General features: G+C 45.0%; 1 protein-coding gene across 5 annotated transcripts in view; it reads right to left on the reverse strand.

The window, feature by feature from the left end:
- Nucleotides 1-354: 354 nt before the first annotated feature.
- METTL8 (methyltransferase 8, tRNA N3-cytidine) overlaps nt 355-16,180 on the reverse strand; it is a 54,963-nt gene continuing 39,137 nt past the window's right edge. For all 5 annotated transcript variants that reach the window (XM_084812628.1, XM_084812654.1, XM_084812664.1 and 2 more), the window contains 4 exons: nt 15,011-15,150; nt 9,589-9,695; nt 9,426-9,491; nt 355-3,876 (listed from right to left, as the gene is read on the reverse strand). In XM_084812628.1, coding sequence (XP_084668754.1) covers nt 3,689-3,876; nt 9,426-9,491; nt 9,589-9,695; nt 15,011-15,150 — 501 coding nt within the window. In that variant the 3' untranslated portion in view covers nt 355-3,688. The remainder of the gene's footprint in view (nt 3,877-9,425; nt 9,492-9,588; nt 9,696-15,010; nt 15,151-16,180) is intronic.

A 16,180-nucleotide genomic window follows, 5' to 3' on the forward strand; every position in this document is an offset into this window, starting at 1 on the left:
CAGAGTGCGGTGTTGCTCCTCAGCAGGGTGCATGCTTCCTGTATGCCTTGTTTTTAAAGGAAAAGCATCGCTTTTTTGCCCTCACCCCCCAGTTTTGGCAATGGTACAGCAGCAGCAATTTCTGCAGCGACAGGAAGGCCCCGGAGGGTGTGGGGGGAATTGGTCCCAAGACCCATGGAAGTTGAATGTATATATAGTTACAGTTTACAGCTGAATATATAGTTATATTCTAAGGAAATATTCCAACATCCATTTGTGCCATCAATATCCACAAAACAAGACAATGTATGGTCGGTAATGCTTGGATTGAACTGTACAATAAATGCAAAAGTGAGAAAACCATATTTTACATTTTATATTGATTTAATGTAAGATTTGGTACTTAAAATTATCACTCCCTAATACAATTTGCATTCTAGGTATATTCATCCGAAAGACAAATCCCATATAATTTTCTTGGTTACTCTGAAGCTTCCTTCATATATAAAATACTGTCCAGTATCAAAAGGTATTGGAGGCTCCTTTATTCTTCCCAGCTCCTTGTGTCATCTTCTCCAGCTTCTGGAAGAAAACAAATTAGAGACTCCCACCTCCCTTCCATGCCTAAATAAGCAAAACACTGTCAATAGATTTACACATGGCTGCTCTTTTATGGGGGGCATTTAACAATGTTGAAATCCCAGTATTTAATTATGATCTAACCAACAACATTTTAGTACAAGAGGGCACAAGAAGTACAATACTGAACTTGCCGAGGGAGCATAACGTCCCTGGATGTATTTTGAAACCATTCATTAAGTAAATTAAGTAAACAGTATCCCAAAGCACAGCGAAGAAATCTAAGTGATCCTAGTATTCCCACTGTATGGGAATCCCACTGTAGACAGGAGCTCTGATAGTGTAAGGTGCCTGGAGGATGGGCTTAAGCCCCCTATTCCCTTTACCACCATGTTAGCTTACAAGTGGAAGGAGCTGCTGTTTTGATCTGAGTCGTGCTGCAGCGCCATCACATCAGATGGCCAGGAGAGGTACTACAGCTTCACGGGCAGAAGTGGTCAGGTGACACATGGAAGTAATATAGCCCTATAAAGCTGAAGACTGTGCCTTGGCTCCTCAGCTTGAGTAACAGGAGGAGCAACCCTATGGCTGCTAGTCAGTGGCTAGACAGCCAAAGGATATCTGGTTTTCTGGGAACTGACCTTCCCCCCCTTCCACACTACCTCACAGGCAGCGCGGAACAGCCCTGCACTTGGAAGAGGAGCACGAAGCGGCTAAAATGGGGCGTTCCAGGGCGGGGAAGGCGGAAATGATGGTATGACACATCCTGTGTGTCGTCTGGCAGCCTCCTCCCCTGCTCCGCCTTCCTGAGGCTAGACAGCCAAAGTCGGCTGTCTAGCCACAAATGCAGGGCAGAAGTGCGGAGGGAACGATTCTCCTGCCCTGCATTGGATAGGTGGTTGCCCCCGAGTTCAGAGGCAGCCACCAATCCCCATAGGATTGAGCCTTTAATGTTCAGGTGCAGACCAAGCACCACCAACCCTTATCAGTAAGTCTCATGAACCTGACATATGGATCAAGGTAATCCCCGCCAGAATAACTTAAAAGAGCCCATTTGGAAGTGGGATCAATCTTCTTACCATAACTCACTGAAATGGAAGCTGAGCCCTGCTGCCCTACCTTCCTGTTGTGTTCCGTTGCAGATTTGGGCGTGCGTGCAGAGGAAAGGGAAGGCCTCTTGTGCAAAAAGTCCACCTGGACAATGTTGGACAATGCCCAGAGTTCAAAGGTACAGGCCAGAGTGCCTTTAGTTATGTCCAAAGTAGAGCAAAATTCTACTTCATAGAGCAAAGCTCAAGATTTCCCCATTATGCTTCCATCGTTCCTCGAAATGTAGACTGTAAGCTGCTCAAGGGCAGGGAACCTATCTTTGTTATTCTGCAGTAAACCACCAGGAATATGATGCTATAAAAATAATCAACATGCTACAGCAATTTTTTTTCAAATTTGTATTGATTCCTTAAGAAAATACATTTCTCAACAGATGTTGTTCCATAATTATGTACAGTAGAAACTATTACATCCATTCATCTTCTATTTCATATATCTCAGAAGTATATATCAAAGAAATGTTTTGATTAAAACACTGTGTTCCCAAAGACCCAAAACTTATTCCATTCACTATAAACGATGTGTTCATCCCATCTTTCACATTTTACCGAATGTGCCAATTTTGCAGATTTATTTAATTAAAACATTTTTATACCACCCTTCATCCTATTTTAGAATTTCAGAGCAGTGTACAATCAAACAAAAATACAACAAAACCATAAATAAAACGCAGAAAATAAACTTACAACAAATTAAAGCAAACATGTTTTTGCCTGGCACCAAAAGGATTGTGGCACTGGGGCCAGGCAGGCCTTCCTTGGGAGGATGTTCTATAGCCAGGGTGCTACCACTGAAAAGGCTCTCTGTTTTACCATAGCTCCAAATAAAGGAGGCACTGAAAGAGAGTTTCAACAGAAGATCAAGGCAAGAGACACTCCCTCAAATCTTCCATATTCTGTCAATAATGTCAGATTTATTTTGAAATGGTGCCCCCCCCCCCGCCCCCGGTTTCAGAAGCAGGTTGCCATGTGGTGCAGTAGGGTAAAAAAAAAAAGGTCAAAACCTTTAATGGGTGTGCAGAGCTGTCCATATATTTTTTTCTGGATTGTGGCCAATTTATACCCTGCTTATTTAACTTATATGCAGAGTACATCATGAGAAATGCCGGGTTGGATGAATCAGAGGTCGGAATTAAGATTGCTGGGAGAATTATCAACAACCTCCAATATGCAGACGATACCACCCTAATGGCAGAAAGCAAAGAGGATCTCAAGAGCCTCTTGTTGAGGGTGAAAGAGGAGAGTGCAAAAGCTGGTTTGAAACTCAACATTAAAAAAACTAAGATCATGGCATCTGGCCCCATCACTTCCTGGCATATAGAAGGGGAAGAAATGGAAGCAGTGACAGATTTTACTTTCTTGGGCTCCAAGATCACCGCAGACGGTGACTGTAGCCATGAAATTAAAAGACGCTTGCTCCTTGGGAGGAAAGCTATGGCCAACCTAGACAGCATAGTAAGAAGCAGAGACATCACCTTGCCGACAAAGGTCCGTCTAATCAAAGCTATGGTTTTCCCAGTAGTAATGTATGGCTGTGAGAGCTGGACTATAAGGAACACTGAGCACCGAAGAATTGATGCTTTCAAACTGTGGTGCTGGAGAAGACTCTTACGAGTCCCCTGGACTGCAAGGAGGTCAAATCAGTCCATCCTAAAGGAAATCAACCCTGAGTGCTCATTGGAAGGACAGATAATGAAGCTGAAGCTCCAATATTTTGGCCACCTAATGCGAAGAGAAAACTCCCTGGAAAAGACCCTGATGCTGGGAAAGACTGAAGGCAAAAGGAGAAGGGGACGGCAGAGGATGAGATGGCTAGATAGCATCACGGATGCAATGAATATGAACTTGAGCACGCTCCGGGAGAGAGCGCAGGACAGGAAGGCCTGGCGTGCTATGGTCCATGGGGTCACGAAGAGTTGGACACAACTGAACGACTGAACAACAACAACAATGATTAAATAGTAAGAAAAATGTTTCAGTTCAAAAGTCTTCCTGCCTTCTCAACCATTAAAATGCTCAACCTAAGAACTGTGTTTATCTGGAGCATCATCTTGTCTGCTTTGAGCCAGCTGTAGTTGTTTTTGGAACTTGCTTTGTATCCAAACACGATGTATCTTCACTCTTTTCTTCCTGTTTACTTGCAGACGTCGATCAAGCAGATTCTGCACTTCAGTTAAGCCGGCCGAGGAGAAAATGTGATGTATTTCATCTGTATAATATGAAATAAAAAACAATGCTATGCTAATTAAACTGTACACAGATACAGATCTAGGCAAAATGCTAGTAATGGGTGCGGCGATGCATATGCATAAAAATCACAAGAAATTAGCCATGGATTTTAGGAAGGGTAAGATGGCGCCCTCAGGATCCCACTACACTGTAGGATCACCTTATTTTGCGTGGCTTGTGTCACAGCGCGTTTGGTTTTCATTGTCTTCTTTGCAACAGCAAACACAACAGCGACCAATGTCACCAATTGATAGAAACAGAGGGTAGAATCCAATGCTGCCCTTGTGCGGGCAGCTCAGGCGTATGCTGGCAGCAGTGTGTGGGCAGCTGGCCTCCCTAGTGGCAGCACGTGCGCAGCTCCTACTGCGGGCAGCTACGATGTAGCGCTTCCAGGGGGAAGCACCACAACGAGTAGAAATGCTTGTTTCTGGAAGGGACACGACCTCCCGAAACAAGCATTTCTGCTCGTTATGGCGCTTCCCCCCAGAAGTGCTACATTGTGGCCACTAGTGATAGGGACCATGTGCACACTGCCACTGACAGGGCTGGCTGCTTGGGCCGCCCATGGAAGGGCAGCATTGGATTCTTCCTGGAAATTCACACCATCTTTTGCAGCATTGGGAATGGATGGAAACATGTTGAGACCCAACAAGGGCAGCATGCAATTATTTGACTCCACGCATGATAGCTGATGGCCCAATTATTGCACATTTTGAGGCCATGTGAACATGAAGCCACCTTGTATCAAATCAGTTCTTCTGGCTCATAACTACCTAAGCCAGGTGATGGAGCACATTCATAGTTTGGGGGTGCTCAGAGATCCAGCTCTGTCACGTGAGGTCCAGGTGGCCTCTCTGGCACAGCTTTGGCTGATATACCAGCCACGACCCCTACCTGGACAGAGACAGACTGTTATCCATGCAGTAGTAACCTCCTGCCTGGATTTTTGCAATGTGTTATACATGGGGTTACCTCTGAAGACAGTCTGGAAACTTCAGTTAGTGCAGAACAGAGCAGCGAGGCTTCTTACTGGGACTGGCCATTGAGAACCTATTGCTCCAATGCTGTGTCAACTGCAGTGATTGCCTGTCGGTTTCCAGGCCCGGCCTCATTCAGAGTGTTGGTGCTGACCTTTAAAGGTCTAAATGGCTTAGGACCAGTATACTGGAAGGAGCCCCTTCTCCCGTACACTGCTGCCAGATTGCTAAGATCGTCTTTGGAGGCTCTTCTCTGCCACCCACAATGGTGTGATGGGAAAGAGCTTCCAGGGAGAGAGCCTTCTCTGAAGTGGCCCCTGTCTGTGGAATGCCCTTCCCAGGGAGATCTGCCTGCCGTCTCAATCGTATACATTGAGACGACAAGTTAAGACCTTCCTCTTTAAGCAGGCATTTAACCTTTGATCTGTTGCTTCATTAATTTTACAGCTGGGTCCTCAATGTCTTTAATATTTTAAAAGTTTTAAAAAATATTTTACATGTTTTTAATGTTTAATATTGTGTTATTTTGATACTTCTATCATTGTATTTTTTTTTTGTTAATGATTTTATTGTTTTTATGATTGTACGCTGGCCCGAGGGCATTTGCCAGTTGGGCGGTATATAAATTTAACAAATAAATAAAATACATACGGAGTTTGCTTCTGTAAGCTTGATCCTAGAAATATTGGGAGGCCTGCACTCAAATCCCCGCTCAGCCAAGAAGTTCACTGAGTGACCTTGGACCAGTGACTACCTCTTACCCTAATCTACCTCACAGGGTTAATGTGAATATAAAACCCGGGAGGGTCGAGGAAAAACATGTCTAGCATCACAAACCCCTTGAAGGAAGGGGTTATTAACATAATGTAAATAAAGATAACAACAAGGGCAGTCTGGAGCAAGAGCTCTGGTACTAGTGCAAGGCAAGAACACGTTCCTTTGCTCAAACACGTGGGACTGAACTCCCACACCTTGCAGCAGTCAGAGAAGCAGCTGGTGGTGCAGGGTGAACTTCGAAAGACATTTCCCACGGAAGAAGTGGAAATGTGACCCCAAGTATGCCTTGCTGGGCACTCCGATGCCCCAGCTCCAGGGCAGCAGTGAATTGGCTGATCCCTGCAGTAAAGTACAGAGCTTTTCCTGGGATTCAAAAGACAAGCAGGTCCCAGGTACATAGTTCTGCCTAGCCATAGGATGCCACTGTAAGATTTAGCGTTTATTTATTATTTATTTTATAATTACATTTATATCTTGCTTTTATTTCCTTTTGCAAGGAACCTAAGGTGGTTTACATGATCCTCCTCCTCTCCATTTTATCCTCACAACAACTCTGTGAGGTAGGTTAGTCTGAGAGTCAGTGAGCTGAGAGTCAAATCACCCCATGAGCCTCATGCCCAAGTGGGGACTAGAACCTGGATATCCCACATCACCGTCCAACACTCTAACCACCACACTGGCCCTCAGTGTGTTACAACGCTCTGCTCACAATGCAGCAGCACGACTTCATAAGGCTGACTGGTATTCTGAAATTCATAATCCAAGGAGATTTCACTTTAAGTAGCCATTTCTGTCCTCGTAGCCTTATGATAGTTATTTAGAGAAGTCTACATCCCATCATGAGGGATGGAACAAGCTCTCTCTCATGACAGCCAAGTAGGAGCAACTACCCTCTAGAAGGGGGAAGGGAAACCTTTCATGGTGCCGCATGAATTTCATTTTAGAATCTCATGCCTGGCGGTGTACAAATTCATCAGTCACACTGAAGTTGAAAGCACTCTAGCAGATATCCTTTTCCCCTGCCCCACTTTCCAGAGCGTTCACAGTTAGCATCAAATATTATGGGAAGCAAATGTGAGTTTGGTCACATCTCATAAACCAAAAGAGAAGTCCTTTGTAGGATTGTGTTTTTTTTAAAAAAAAAACCCTCTGCAACTTCAGTGTCCCAAATAATCAATAAGCATGATAGACAGGCACTCAGACAGGGACTCCACAGAAAGACAGGGGCCTCGTGCAAGTCAGAGGCCCCTCCCCTGACTATGCTGACACCCAGATGCCACCCCCAAGACTTGAAGGGTGCACACAGCTGGAAGAACCAACAGAGCACAACACAACACAGCTGAGGGACCTTGACATGGAAGCAGTGGCGCAGACGAGCCAGGGCTGGCAGGGAGGCAGCGCTCCCACTTTCTGATTAGCAGCAACACTGATGTCATCTGCCACCCCTCCCAGAATTCCCTGTTCCCGCACCCCTGTTCCTTACAGCAACTGCAGGGGTGGGGAATGGATTTTCCCAGCAACAATATATCCTTCTCTGGTGGAATGCAACGTATTTGGGGGCAGCCTGGTCTTGAATGGGCAATTAAGACCCCTTAGCTTTAAAGAAGGCCTGCTCCTGGTAGAGACGAAAACTGCTAGAACTGGTTTGTTGATATGGATCAGCGCAGCTGCCTGCATGTTTGGCCTCTCCTTGGGGGCATGACTATGGGGGCTGCCACGATGAGTGCCTGCACATCACAATTTGATGCTACACCACCGCATGGACATGGCAAACTGTTTTCAATGATGCGCTGGGATGCAGCAGTCCCTGCCACAAACCATCTGTAAATGCAACAGCTGGACTCTACTGAGAGAACACCACTGCCCTCCCAGCCCAATATAGCCGTTTCTCTCAGAACTGTTTATTCCAGTAAGTAGGAGGTGTTAGTTACACTTTTTCATTCAAACTGGTCTTCAGAGTCACATTTGGGTGGCTGTGAGGTAGAACAGGTTTCTGCAAACACCCCACATGTATTTAGGTTAAAGTGATGATGCAAACCATTGCCATACAAGAAGGTACTAATGTCCAAGGAAAAAAGCAGTACATTATTTAAGCTGCGCATTTCTTTCCAATATATTTTTTACGTTTGTCTTTTAAAAGAATTCTTCTATAAAGTGCTTCGGGGAGGTATTGCTGCCTGTCCAGAGTCCTTGCAGAGAAGGCACAACAGAAGTCTAACAAAACAAAACAGAAAGAAAACCCCCAGAAAGGGGAGCACACCCCGCCCCTCCTGAAAAGCATAGCTTCAATTTTAATTAACACATAGGGAGAAGAATAAATTATTTACTTCAGGGGTGGGCAGGAGGTCCAGATGTTTGGACTTCATCTCCGAGCATTCCTGACTATTGGCCATGCTGGCAGGGGCTTCTGGGAGTCCCCAAAATCAGAAGGTCTACCTTCTGCCCAACCCCTGCAGCTTCTTTGATAGAAGAAGCTCTAACTACTGGGGAAAAGAACATGGGGCATCCGAAGTATGCTTTTCATCACAGCCATTTCAAGAGACTCAGCTTTTCTAATCAGGTGATACATCTTATGAAGTGGACTAGCCTATGAAAGCTTATGCCATTATAAAATTGTTAATCTTTAAGGTGCCACAAGACTTTTTGTGGCTTTTCTGAAACATTGTCTTTGCGTCCGCTTGCGTTGGATCAGGCATTAAGATCCACAGTGAACCTCACCTCTCAGATCCCAACGGGCAGTACTGGTCACTCAACAGGGGTCACAGGTCCACTGGATTCCTCATTCAGCCCCTTCCACATCTACTAGGAGGTCTTTCCTATTCCTACCACCCTCTCTTTTTTGTTCTCACTTCAGGCCCTGTCTTTTCCGAAGGCCAGACTAAAACGTCATGAGGAAGATGCATAATTGCAAAAGAAAACGACATTGGGAAACCCAAAAAAGCAGCCATGAGGTACAGGGAACATAATTTAAGAACATAAGAAAATAAGAAGAGCAATGCTGGATCAGACCAAGGATCCATCTAGTCCAGCATTCTGTTCAAACAGTGGCCAAACAGCTGTCAACCAGAAGCCCACAAGCAGGGAATGAGTGCAACAGTAACCTTACACACACACACACACACACACAATATATGACAGAGGGAGAGAGAGAGAGATTTGCATTAGGGAATTTGTAGGGTGGTGGTGGTTAAACGCCACCTTTTCCCCATCCTGTGGCTTCAATTCACAATTGCCCCTTCCACTGGCTACTTTTTCCCCAAAGAAAAAGACATTGGGCCTGTTTGCATGATCATTCTTTTTAAGCCATAGTGGGCTGCAGCACATGTGGGCGACCATTTTGAATATTCAAGCTGCGACTTGTCGTGTCATCCAAACCTGGGTGGTAGGGGTTGTGTGAGGGTGAAACAACCTCACATGGCCTGTTCTAGGGTTATGTGACGGTTGTTTAACCCTCGCGCAAGCCTCACCACACAGGTTCAGATGATATGACAAGCTAAGGCCTGAATATTCTAAAACTGTGCAGCATGTGCTGAGGCTCACTGTGGCTTTAACAAGCCACAGTGGGCAATGGTGACAGTCACTGGGAGAGCCAATCATGGATCTCCTGCTTCATGATAAGTTTAACCCTAAACAGCTAAAGCGCCTGCACCAAAGTGGGGCTGGTAGGAAATTCTGTTTTCTACAACTAATAAAACAGAAGAAGCATTCTTCCCTCCGCCACTCTACTGCTCTAGGCCTCCTAGCATCATCCTGCCATGGTGCTGGTCCTCCATACCTTTTGTGAAGAAATAAGCTCTGGTACCATCGCCTCTTACGTAGAAGTTCTCTGACAAGCAGCTGCCTAAGAGGAAAGAACAACACAAAACACGGGAAGATTATGTTATTCCCATTGATGACTCACAAGTAAACAAACAAAGCAGTTATTTCCTTGAGTGTACCTTTTTTGAAACGTAACTGTGAAGCATCATGTCTTCCGTAGTCTCGAAAGAGCAACACCCCTCCAGGTTTCAATAATCTGGTCAGCCTATTGATAATATCTTGGATCCTGTGAAAAAGAGAACAACCAGTGGTACAGCTAGGTCATTGTCGACCCTGGACTTCATGATCTTACTCGTGTGTGTGTGTGTGCGTGCTTGAGATGGCCATGTTGAATTACTTCAGTTGTGAAGCACACAGCTACCATTTCTCTTCTCCCCCCCCCACCATTCCATGCTTCACAACTGGTTCAACATTCCCGATATGTTACAGCAACCGGGAAAAAAGCCTGTTTGCCAACCCTGACAAAAAAGAGAAATACTCTCAGCATGTGCAGCTGTGCATTTTAAACTCATTTAAACTGTAGCGCTATTTTGACTCCAGGGTTAAATGAAGTTTGCTTCTGCTACCCTAATCCTAAATACAATTACTTGGGAATAAGCACCATTTTCTTGTAGAAAAGGATTAATATACTTTTAAAGTACAAGCAATAAAGTGAGCATCTGCAACAATGGGCATGCCCATTTGGCTACTCCCAAACTCTAAAATGTGTAAAAATAAAAAGAGGATGATGCAGCGAGCCACGCCAGCCCTGGTGGGCCGCATGCCCGCGCTGGCTCAGGTGCTGCTGCAGGCCCCCTCACCTACTGCTCTCTGGGCAGTCATTCGGGGACCCCCCTGGGCTGCAGGAGCCCTGGGCCTCAGCCCCACAAAACCCATAAAACAGTTGGTTGCTTCTTGCTTCTAAGCCCTGGTCAGGGGCTGCGAGGACTCCGCCATTGGCCTGCTTCAGCTTAGCCTTTGAAAGTGGCTGACACTAACAAGCAGGACTGTATTTTTCTGAAGGAACTTCTGCCCCGCTTTCCCCCTCTGGAAAAGGAGTTGCTCAAAATCTGCTCACAAACTATAAGGAGCATAGAAAGCAATAACCGATCATGAAAGCACATTTACAACCAGCTTAAAATAAGCAGCAAAGACAAAAACACAAAGAGCCAAAAGTAGCTGTCAAGAAATAAAATTAAGCAATGAGGAATGTCAAGTGTTTACTGAAATAAACACAAAGGGGATCAAATGGGTAACTGTGCAAGAACAGTAGAATGTTTTCATAAGGGTTTTTTTGGTTTTGTTTTTAGAAAAAAATCTGTTTAGCAATAGGTTTGGTAACTTTATCGTTGGTTCGATGCCACTCTCCAGATTGGCAGTCCTCCACCAGCCATCAACAGCCTACAATTGGCAGTTTCCTATTTGGGGCATTTGCGGAAGCATCAAAGAGTAAGAAACGGAAGAGGATACAAACCACCATCTCTGGTCTATCTACTGGGGCAATCCTATTGTGACACAAAAATCTATGCTAAGAATATTAGAAGTGGGGGGAGAAGCTACAGATCAGGGCTACTTCCACTGTTATATTTAGACAAAACAAGAGTGCTCTGGGCCATGTATAAAAACTGGTAAACATGTAATGGAGAAAGAATTTAGCAGTATGTCCTTGTCTGAGGAAGGAATCTCTGTGTACGCAGAACCTCAGCATTCCCATGAAGATTTTGGAGTCAGGTGAGTTTCGTAGAACTTCCCCCCTTTTAATCCCCTTTCCCAGCTGTAACCTAGCCCAACTATGTTTAACTACATGTTCTCACATCCACTCTTTGCTACCCTCGTCTGTTCCTCCCTTCTCTTCCTTCTATTGTCACCCCACTACTATCGTTTATTTGGTAAGCTCTTTGAGGGAAAGGATCCATTTTTTACATATGTAAGTATGTATTTATAGCATTTTTATCCTGCCCTTTAGCCAAAAACATGTAACTTATCTTCTAAAAAATGTTTTAACTGTTTTAACATAGTGTTTTATTCTCTGAGCTTTGCTGTTCACTGCTCTGAAATCTTTTGATGTGGAGTGGTATATAAATATTGTAAACAATAAACAAACAAACAAACAGGCTCCCAAGTGGCTTACAAAGAAAAGAAATAAGGCAGGCTCTGCCTGCAGGCCTACAATCTAAAAGACATGACACAAAAAGAAAGGGGAATGGAAGGGAGGAGGAAAAAAGCAAATTCAGGTGCTAGATGCTTAGCTGCAAAGTTAAGCGGGTCACCAGCACAGTGGAAGGGCTTCTGTTTCCTCTCCCTCTGATGGCCTCAGCAGCTACAGTTGGTAGCAGGAGGGAGGGGGCTCCCAGGTGGAGCTGCATCCAGGCACGACAGCCATGATGGCTGGGAATGACAGGAGTTGCAGTGGGACACATCTGGAAGGCACTAGGCTGGGGAAGGCTGTTCTAGAGCATCTTTTTCCCCAGAATTAGGATAGGACATATGCAAGTCAGCAAGGAACTCCAAATCAAGTGCAGCACTTTCAACAGATTATCTTTAATCAAATGAGGAGACAACTAACAAATCTTCAATACCTAATCAAGGCAGTTCTAAGGTTGTCTATTTAAGGTGCAGCACCTGTTTTACAGTTCCTTGGTGGATCACATATGTTCTGTCCTAATTCTGGAAAAGAGGATCCTCTAGAACAGCCTTCCCCAACCCGGTGCCCTCCAGATATCTGGGATTGTAACTCCCATCATTCCCAGCCCACATGGTCATGCAGTCTGGCAATGATGAGAGTTGTAGTCCAACACATCTGTAGGGCACCAGATTGGGGAAGGTTACAATAGTCACTGAAATACCTGCAGGTGACAGAGACTGTTTGGGAATTGTATTTTTCCTCTCCCTGTGCTGAAGTATTTGGTTCATCCACAATCCTACATACACCTGGCTAGGAGTATACCCCATTGAACTCAATGGAACGTGCTTCGGGGTTGACATGCATAGAATTCTACACAGGACTAGGAAAATGTATGTCCATGTAATAAATTATTGTGTATCAAGCCATCCCTACTCAAGCCCATTTTAAGTAGAATTTTATGAAGTTACAACTTGCATACTAAATACAAAATACATGTACCAAAGTGTTTTAGAGAATTCCCCACAGAAGGAAGCTTCCGATCTCAGAGGCTTCTGGATATTCATTTCCCTGCTAGGCTAGTGCCAGCAGGGCAGGAGGAGCAACAGAGGCGATTCTTGCTTCTCTGCCCTCCTTTTACAAAATTTCCCTCTAGACAGACATATTTGTATCCTGGCTTCTCCCCTCCCTGCCCTGCCCACCAGAGAACCCCCATTTTCCCTCTCTCCGAGGCTGCATTTGCAACCTTAGGAAGCATCTGGCATGGTTTTCCCATGGCACCTGAGGGGCGGGGATTAGAACTCAGAGTCCCTCTCTTGAGGTCATAGAAGTGTCCATGGCCTTGGGAGGAGGACTCCAAACAACCCTATGTTCCCTGGGATGCTCTCCAGGTCCCTCTGCTCTCAGGGACCATAGGATTGCTTTCTCTGTTTATTGAAAAATGTATCATACTGAATATAAAATGACATAATGGCCTCCTTCCTTCTGGAATAGGGTGGCTACTTACACATCACCCAAAAAGAGGAAATGCATCACACCACACACACACACACACACACACACAATCAGTTGCTGTTGTAGCATGATACTGAGAACACAACATTCAGTCCCATCATTAACGTTTAAAAATAATACTAACACATGACAGTTCTAAGTGTCTTTGATCACACAATGTTGACCACATAAAAAAGAATCCTCCATGTTAGTCCCCCAACACCATATATCGGATAATCAATTAACAAAGAAAACCCCTATGCCATGTACTGAGAAGTAATTTTGGAGTCTGCAGAACTGTTTTGATTAGGTATTTAAGATTCATTAGGTGTCTCCCCATGTGGTTTAGGAAAGTCCTGTTTTGGAGTTCCTTGGTGGATCACATATGTTCTCTAGAACAACATTCCCCAACCTAGTGCCCTAAGTTGTTCCTCATCAGCTTTCCACAACCTCACAGTCCCCTCTGCGTATCATATTCTCCATCCTGTCCACGTGGTTCACCTGCTTTGGGAGAATGAGAATTTCACCTGCACTTTCTGCCTCCTTAGGGAGGATGTCGTCTTAAGGCTTGTGAGCCATAGCTCACAATTCCCCTGCTTTTTGGTGCTTGACTGAAAACCATATTGCCTCCACTGGTTTTCTAAACTGTAGGTTTTTTGTCTACTGAATCAATTAAATGTCGAATTACAGTTCTTGCATTTGAGAAACTCCTATGGCAAGCAAGGCCCTTGCCCTTCTCACCCCACCTCTCAAATGGAGGACTGTTTAGGTGCCCAGTTCATTTCTGTGGAAGGTTATATCTTTTAGTACTTTAAGGGTATGCATGTATAGACAGAAAAATGCTGGCTGGGGAATGCTGGGAGTTGTAGGACTTTTTTCTGTCTAAACAGGCATAGGACTGTGCCCTGACCTTTGGAATCAGAATAGTACTGTGTTACTATGCAAACAGAACAGCGACCCTGACATTCAAACATCTAAACTAAGCTTAGCATGCTTACTTGGAACGGTAGAACATACCCCCATGTAATTTATTTAGGAATGAGATATTAATCACAGCCATTTACAGTCTATGCTTTCCTACTCAGAAGAAAGTCTCATTGAGTTCAATGTGACCTACTCCCAGAAGTAAGCGTGTATAGGATTCCAGCTTTAGCTGGATTAGCTAGCATGGGTAGGGGTGAGGAGAAAAGGACAAGCTCTAAAACAGGGCTGGGGAAGTTGTCCCCTAACAGATGTTGTTGGATTCTGTCTTCCATCAGATCCAGCCAGCATGGCCAATGGTCAAAGAAGATGGGAGATGGAGTCCAGTGACATCTTGTAGGCCACAGCTTCCTGACCCCTGATCGAAAGGTTATGGGTGAAAATATCCATACACATCTTGGATGTTCATGGCTTACAAGAAGATGAAGGGGAGATATATCTTGTTCACTGTCCTCAAACGGGCCCAGCAAAGCCGTCTTTTGCGCATGAGTCATGGGCTTGCCTCTGAACAAACAGGAAGATATATGCTATGTGGGAAATAGATACTCTCTGCAAAAGCAGATCAAATAGCTCAGCTGTTTGGAGAACAAAGCTGAGAATATCCTTGGAGCATGACGGTGGCGATTTGGTGGTTGCTGTGCTGGGTGGGTGTGGATGGTGGTGTTGTTTTTTTAAGAAGTCTGCATCTCGTCACAAAAGTGCCTTCTGAGGGCGACTGAAGAGTCACTAACAAAGCCCTGTTTTGTCCTACTCGCTGTTATGGACAGGAGAGCAGTGGGATTTAAAATGGCCTATACACAAGAGAATTTAAGGCTGTTTATCATCTCTTTTAGCCCTCAAAAGCACTTGTGACAGGGAGAGGGAGAGGGGGAGAGAGGGGGGGGGAGAGAGAGAGAGAGAGAGAGAGAGAGAGAGAGAGGCTGACTGCATTTGCTCTTGCCCTCCCCCTCTCAGTCTTCATTTACCTGTCAGGATGAATTGAAGAGAGGACAAAGACAAGGAGAATGACATCCAGGCTCTCATCTGGGAAGGGGTAGGGCGAGGCATCGTCACACACATTGTGAACGAAGGCAAAACACTGGGAAGTGTCGAAGAACAAGTGCGACTGTAGCGGCCCCCGTGAAAAGACCAAACAAGAGAGACCTGAGCTGGTTAAAACATTCCCTATGATACAGATATTTTTTTTAAAAACAAACCCATGATTTAGTTTTGTAAAATGTTTCTAAAGAACAGTTTCTACAAAAAACACAGAAGAATCAAACATAAGGCTTTGCCTGGATTATGCTACCACTTAAGGCTGCAGATGATTTGCTGAACCCCTCCTCCCCAGCATGCTCATTATCTACAGGCGGAGAGGTTGTGGGCGCATACAAGAGACATCACTCAGTGGTGGAGGGCCTGTTTTCCATGCAGAAGGTTCAATTCCTGACATCTCCATGCAAGGCTGGAAAAGACCCCCCCCCCCAAACCCTGGAGAGCTGCTGCCCATCAATGTAGGCCGGGGGTGGGCAACTTGCGCCCCCCAGGTGTTTTGGCCTACAACTCCCATCAGCCCTAGCCAGCATAGCCAGTGGTGAAGGATCATGGGAGTTGTAGGCTAAAACATCTGGATGGCCACAAGTTGCTCAACCCTGGTGTAGACAGTGCTGAGCTAAATAGACCAATGGTCTGACATGGTATAAGGCAGAGCTTTCTAACCTGCCCCCTGCCCTGAAAAAGCTTTACGCGCTTTATTCTGCTGATAGTACAAGCTGGTCCCAATAATGACTAGAAGAGGTGCAACCAGGTCCCCCATATGCAGTAAGGTACTTTCGAGAAGTCTGCTAGTTCTTGTACGAAACCGGGAAATACCAGGCAGCTTTATGAATCCTGCTTGAGTAGAATGGGAAAGCTTGTACTTAACACAAAAGTTTAAAATTACCAAATATGCAAATTTAATTTAGAGACACCTGCTAAATAGGCAAAACTGCCACCATGTTCTGGGTCACTCTTCGAGCTGCCTTTACAACTGAACAGCAAGCATTCTGAAGGGAAAACATTAACACGTCAGACTTCTCCCGCCACTGAAATCTCTTCTCCCATGTTACTACAGACTCCATCTGTTCTTTGCTACCTCAAGTGACAGTTCCTGTCAT

The sequence above is a fragment of the Heloderma suspectum genome, chromosome 1 (genome assembly GCF_057233095.1).
Source record: "Heloderma suspectum isolate Gila_16-S chromosome 1, 16-S_ref, whole genome shotgun sequence".
In the NCBI taxonomy this organism is placed as follows: domain Eukaryota; kingdom Metazoa; phylum Chordata; class Lepidosauria; order Squamata; family Helodermatidae; genus Heloderma; species Heloderma suspectum.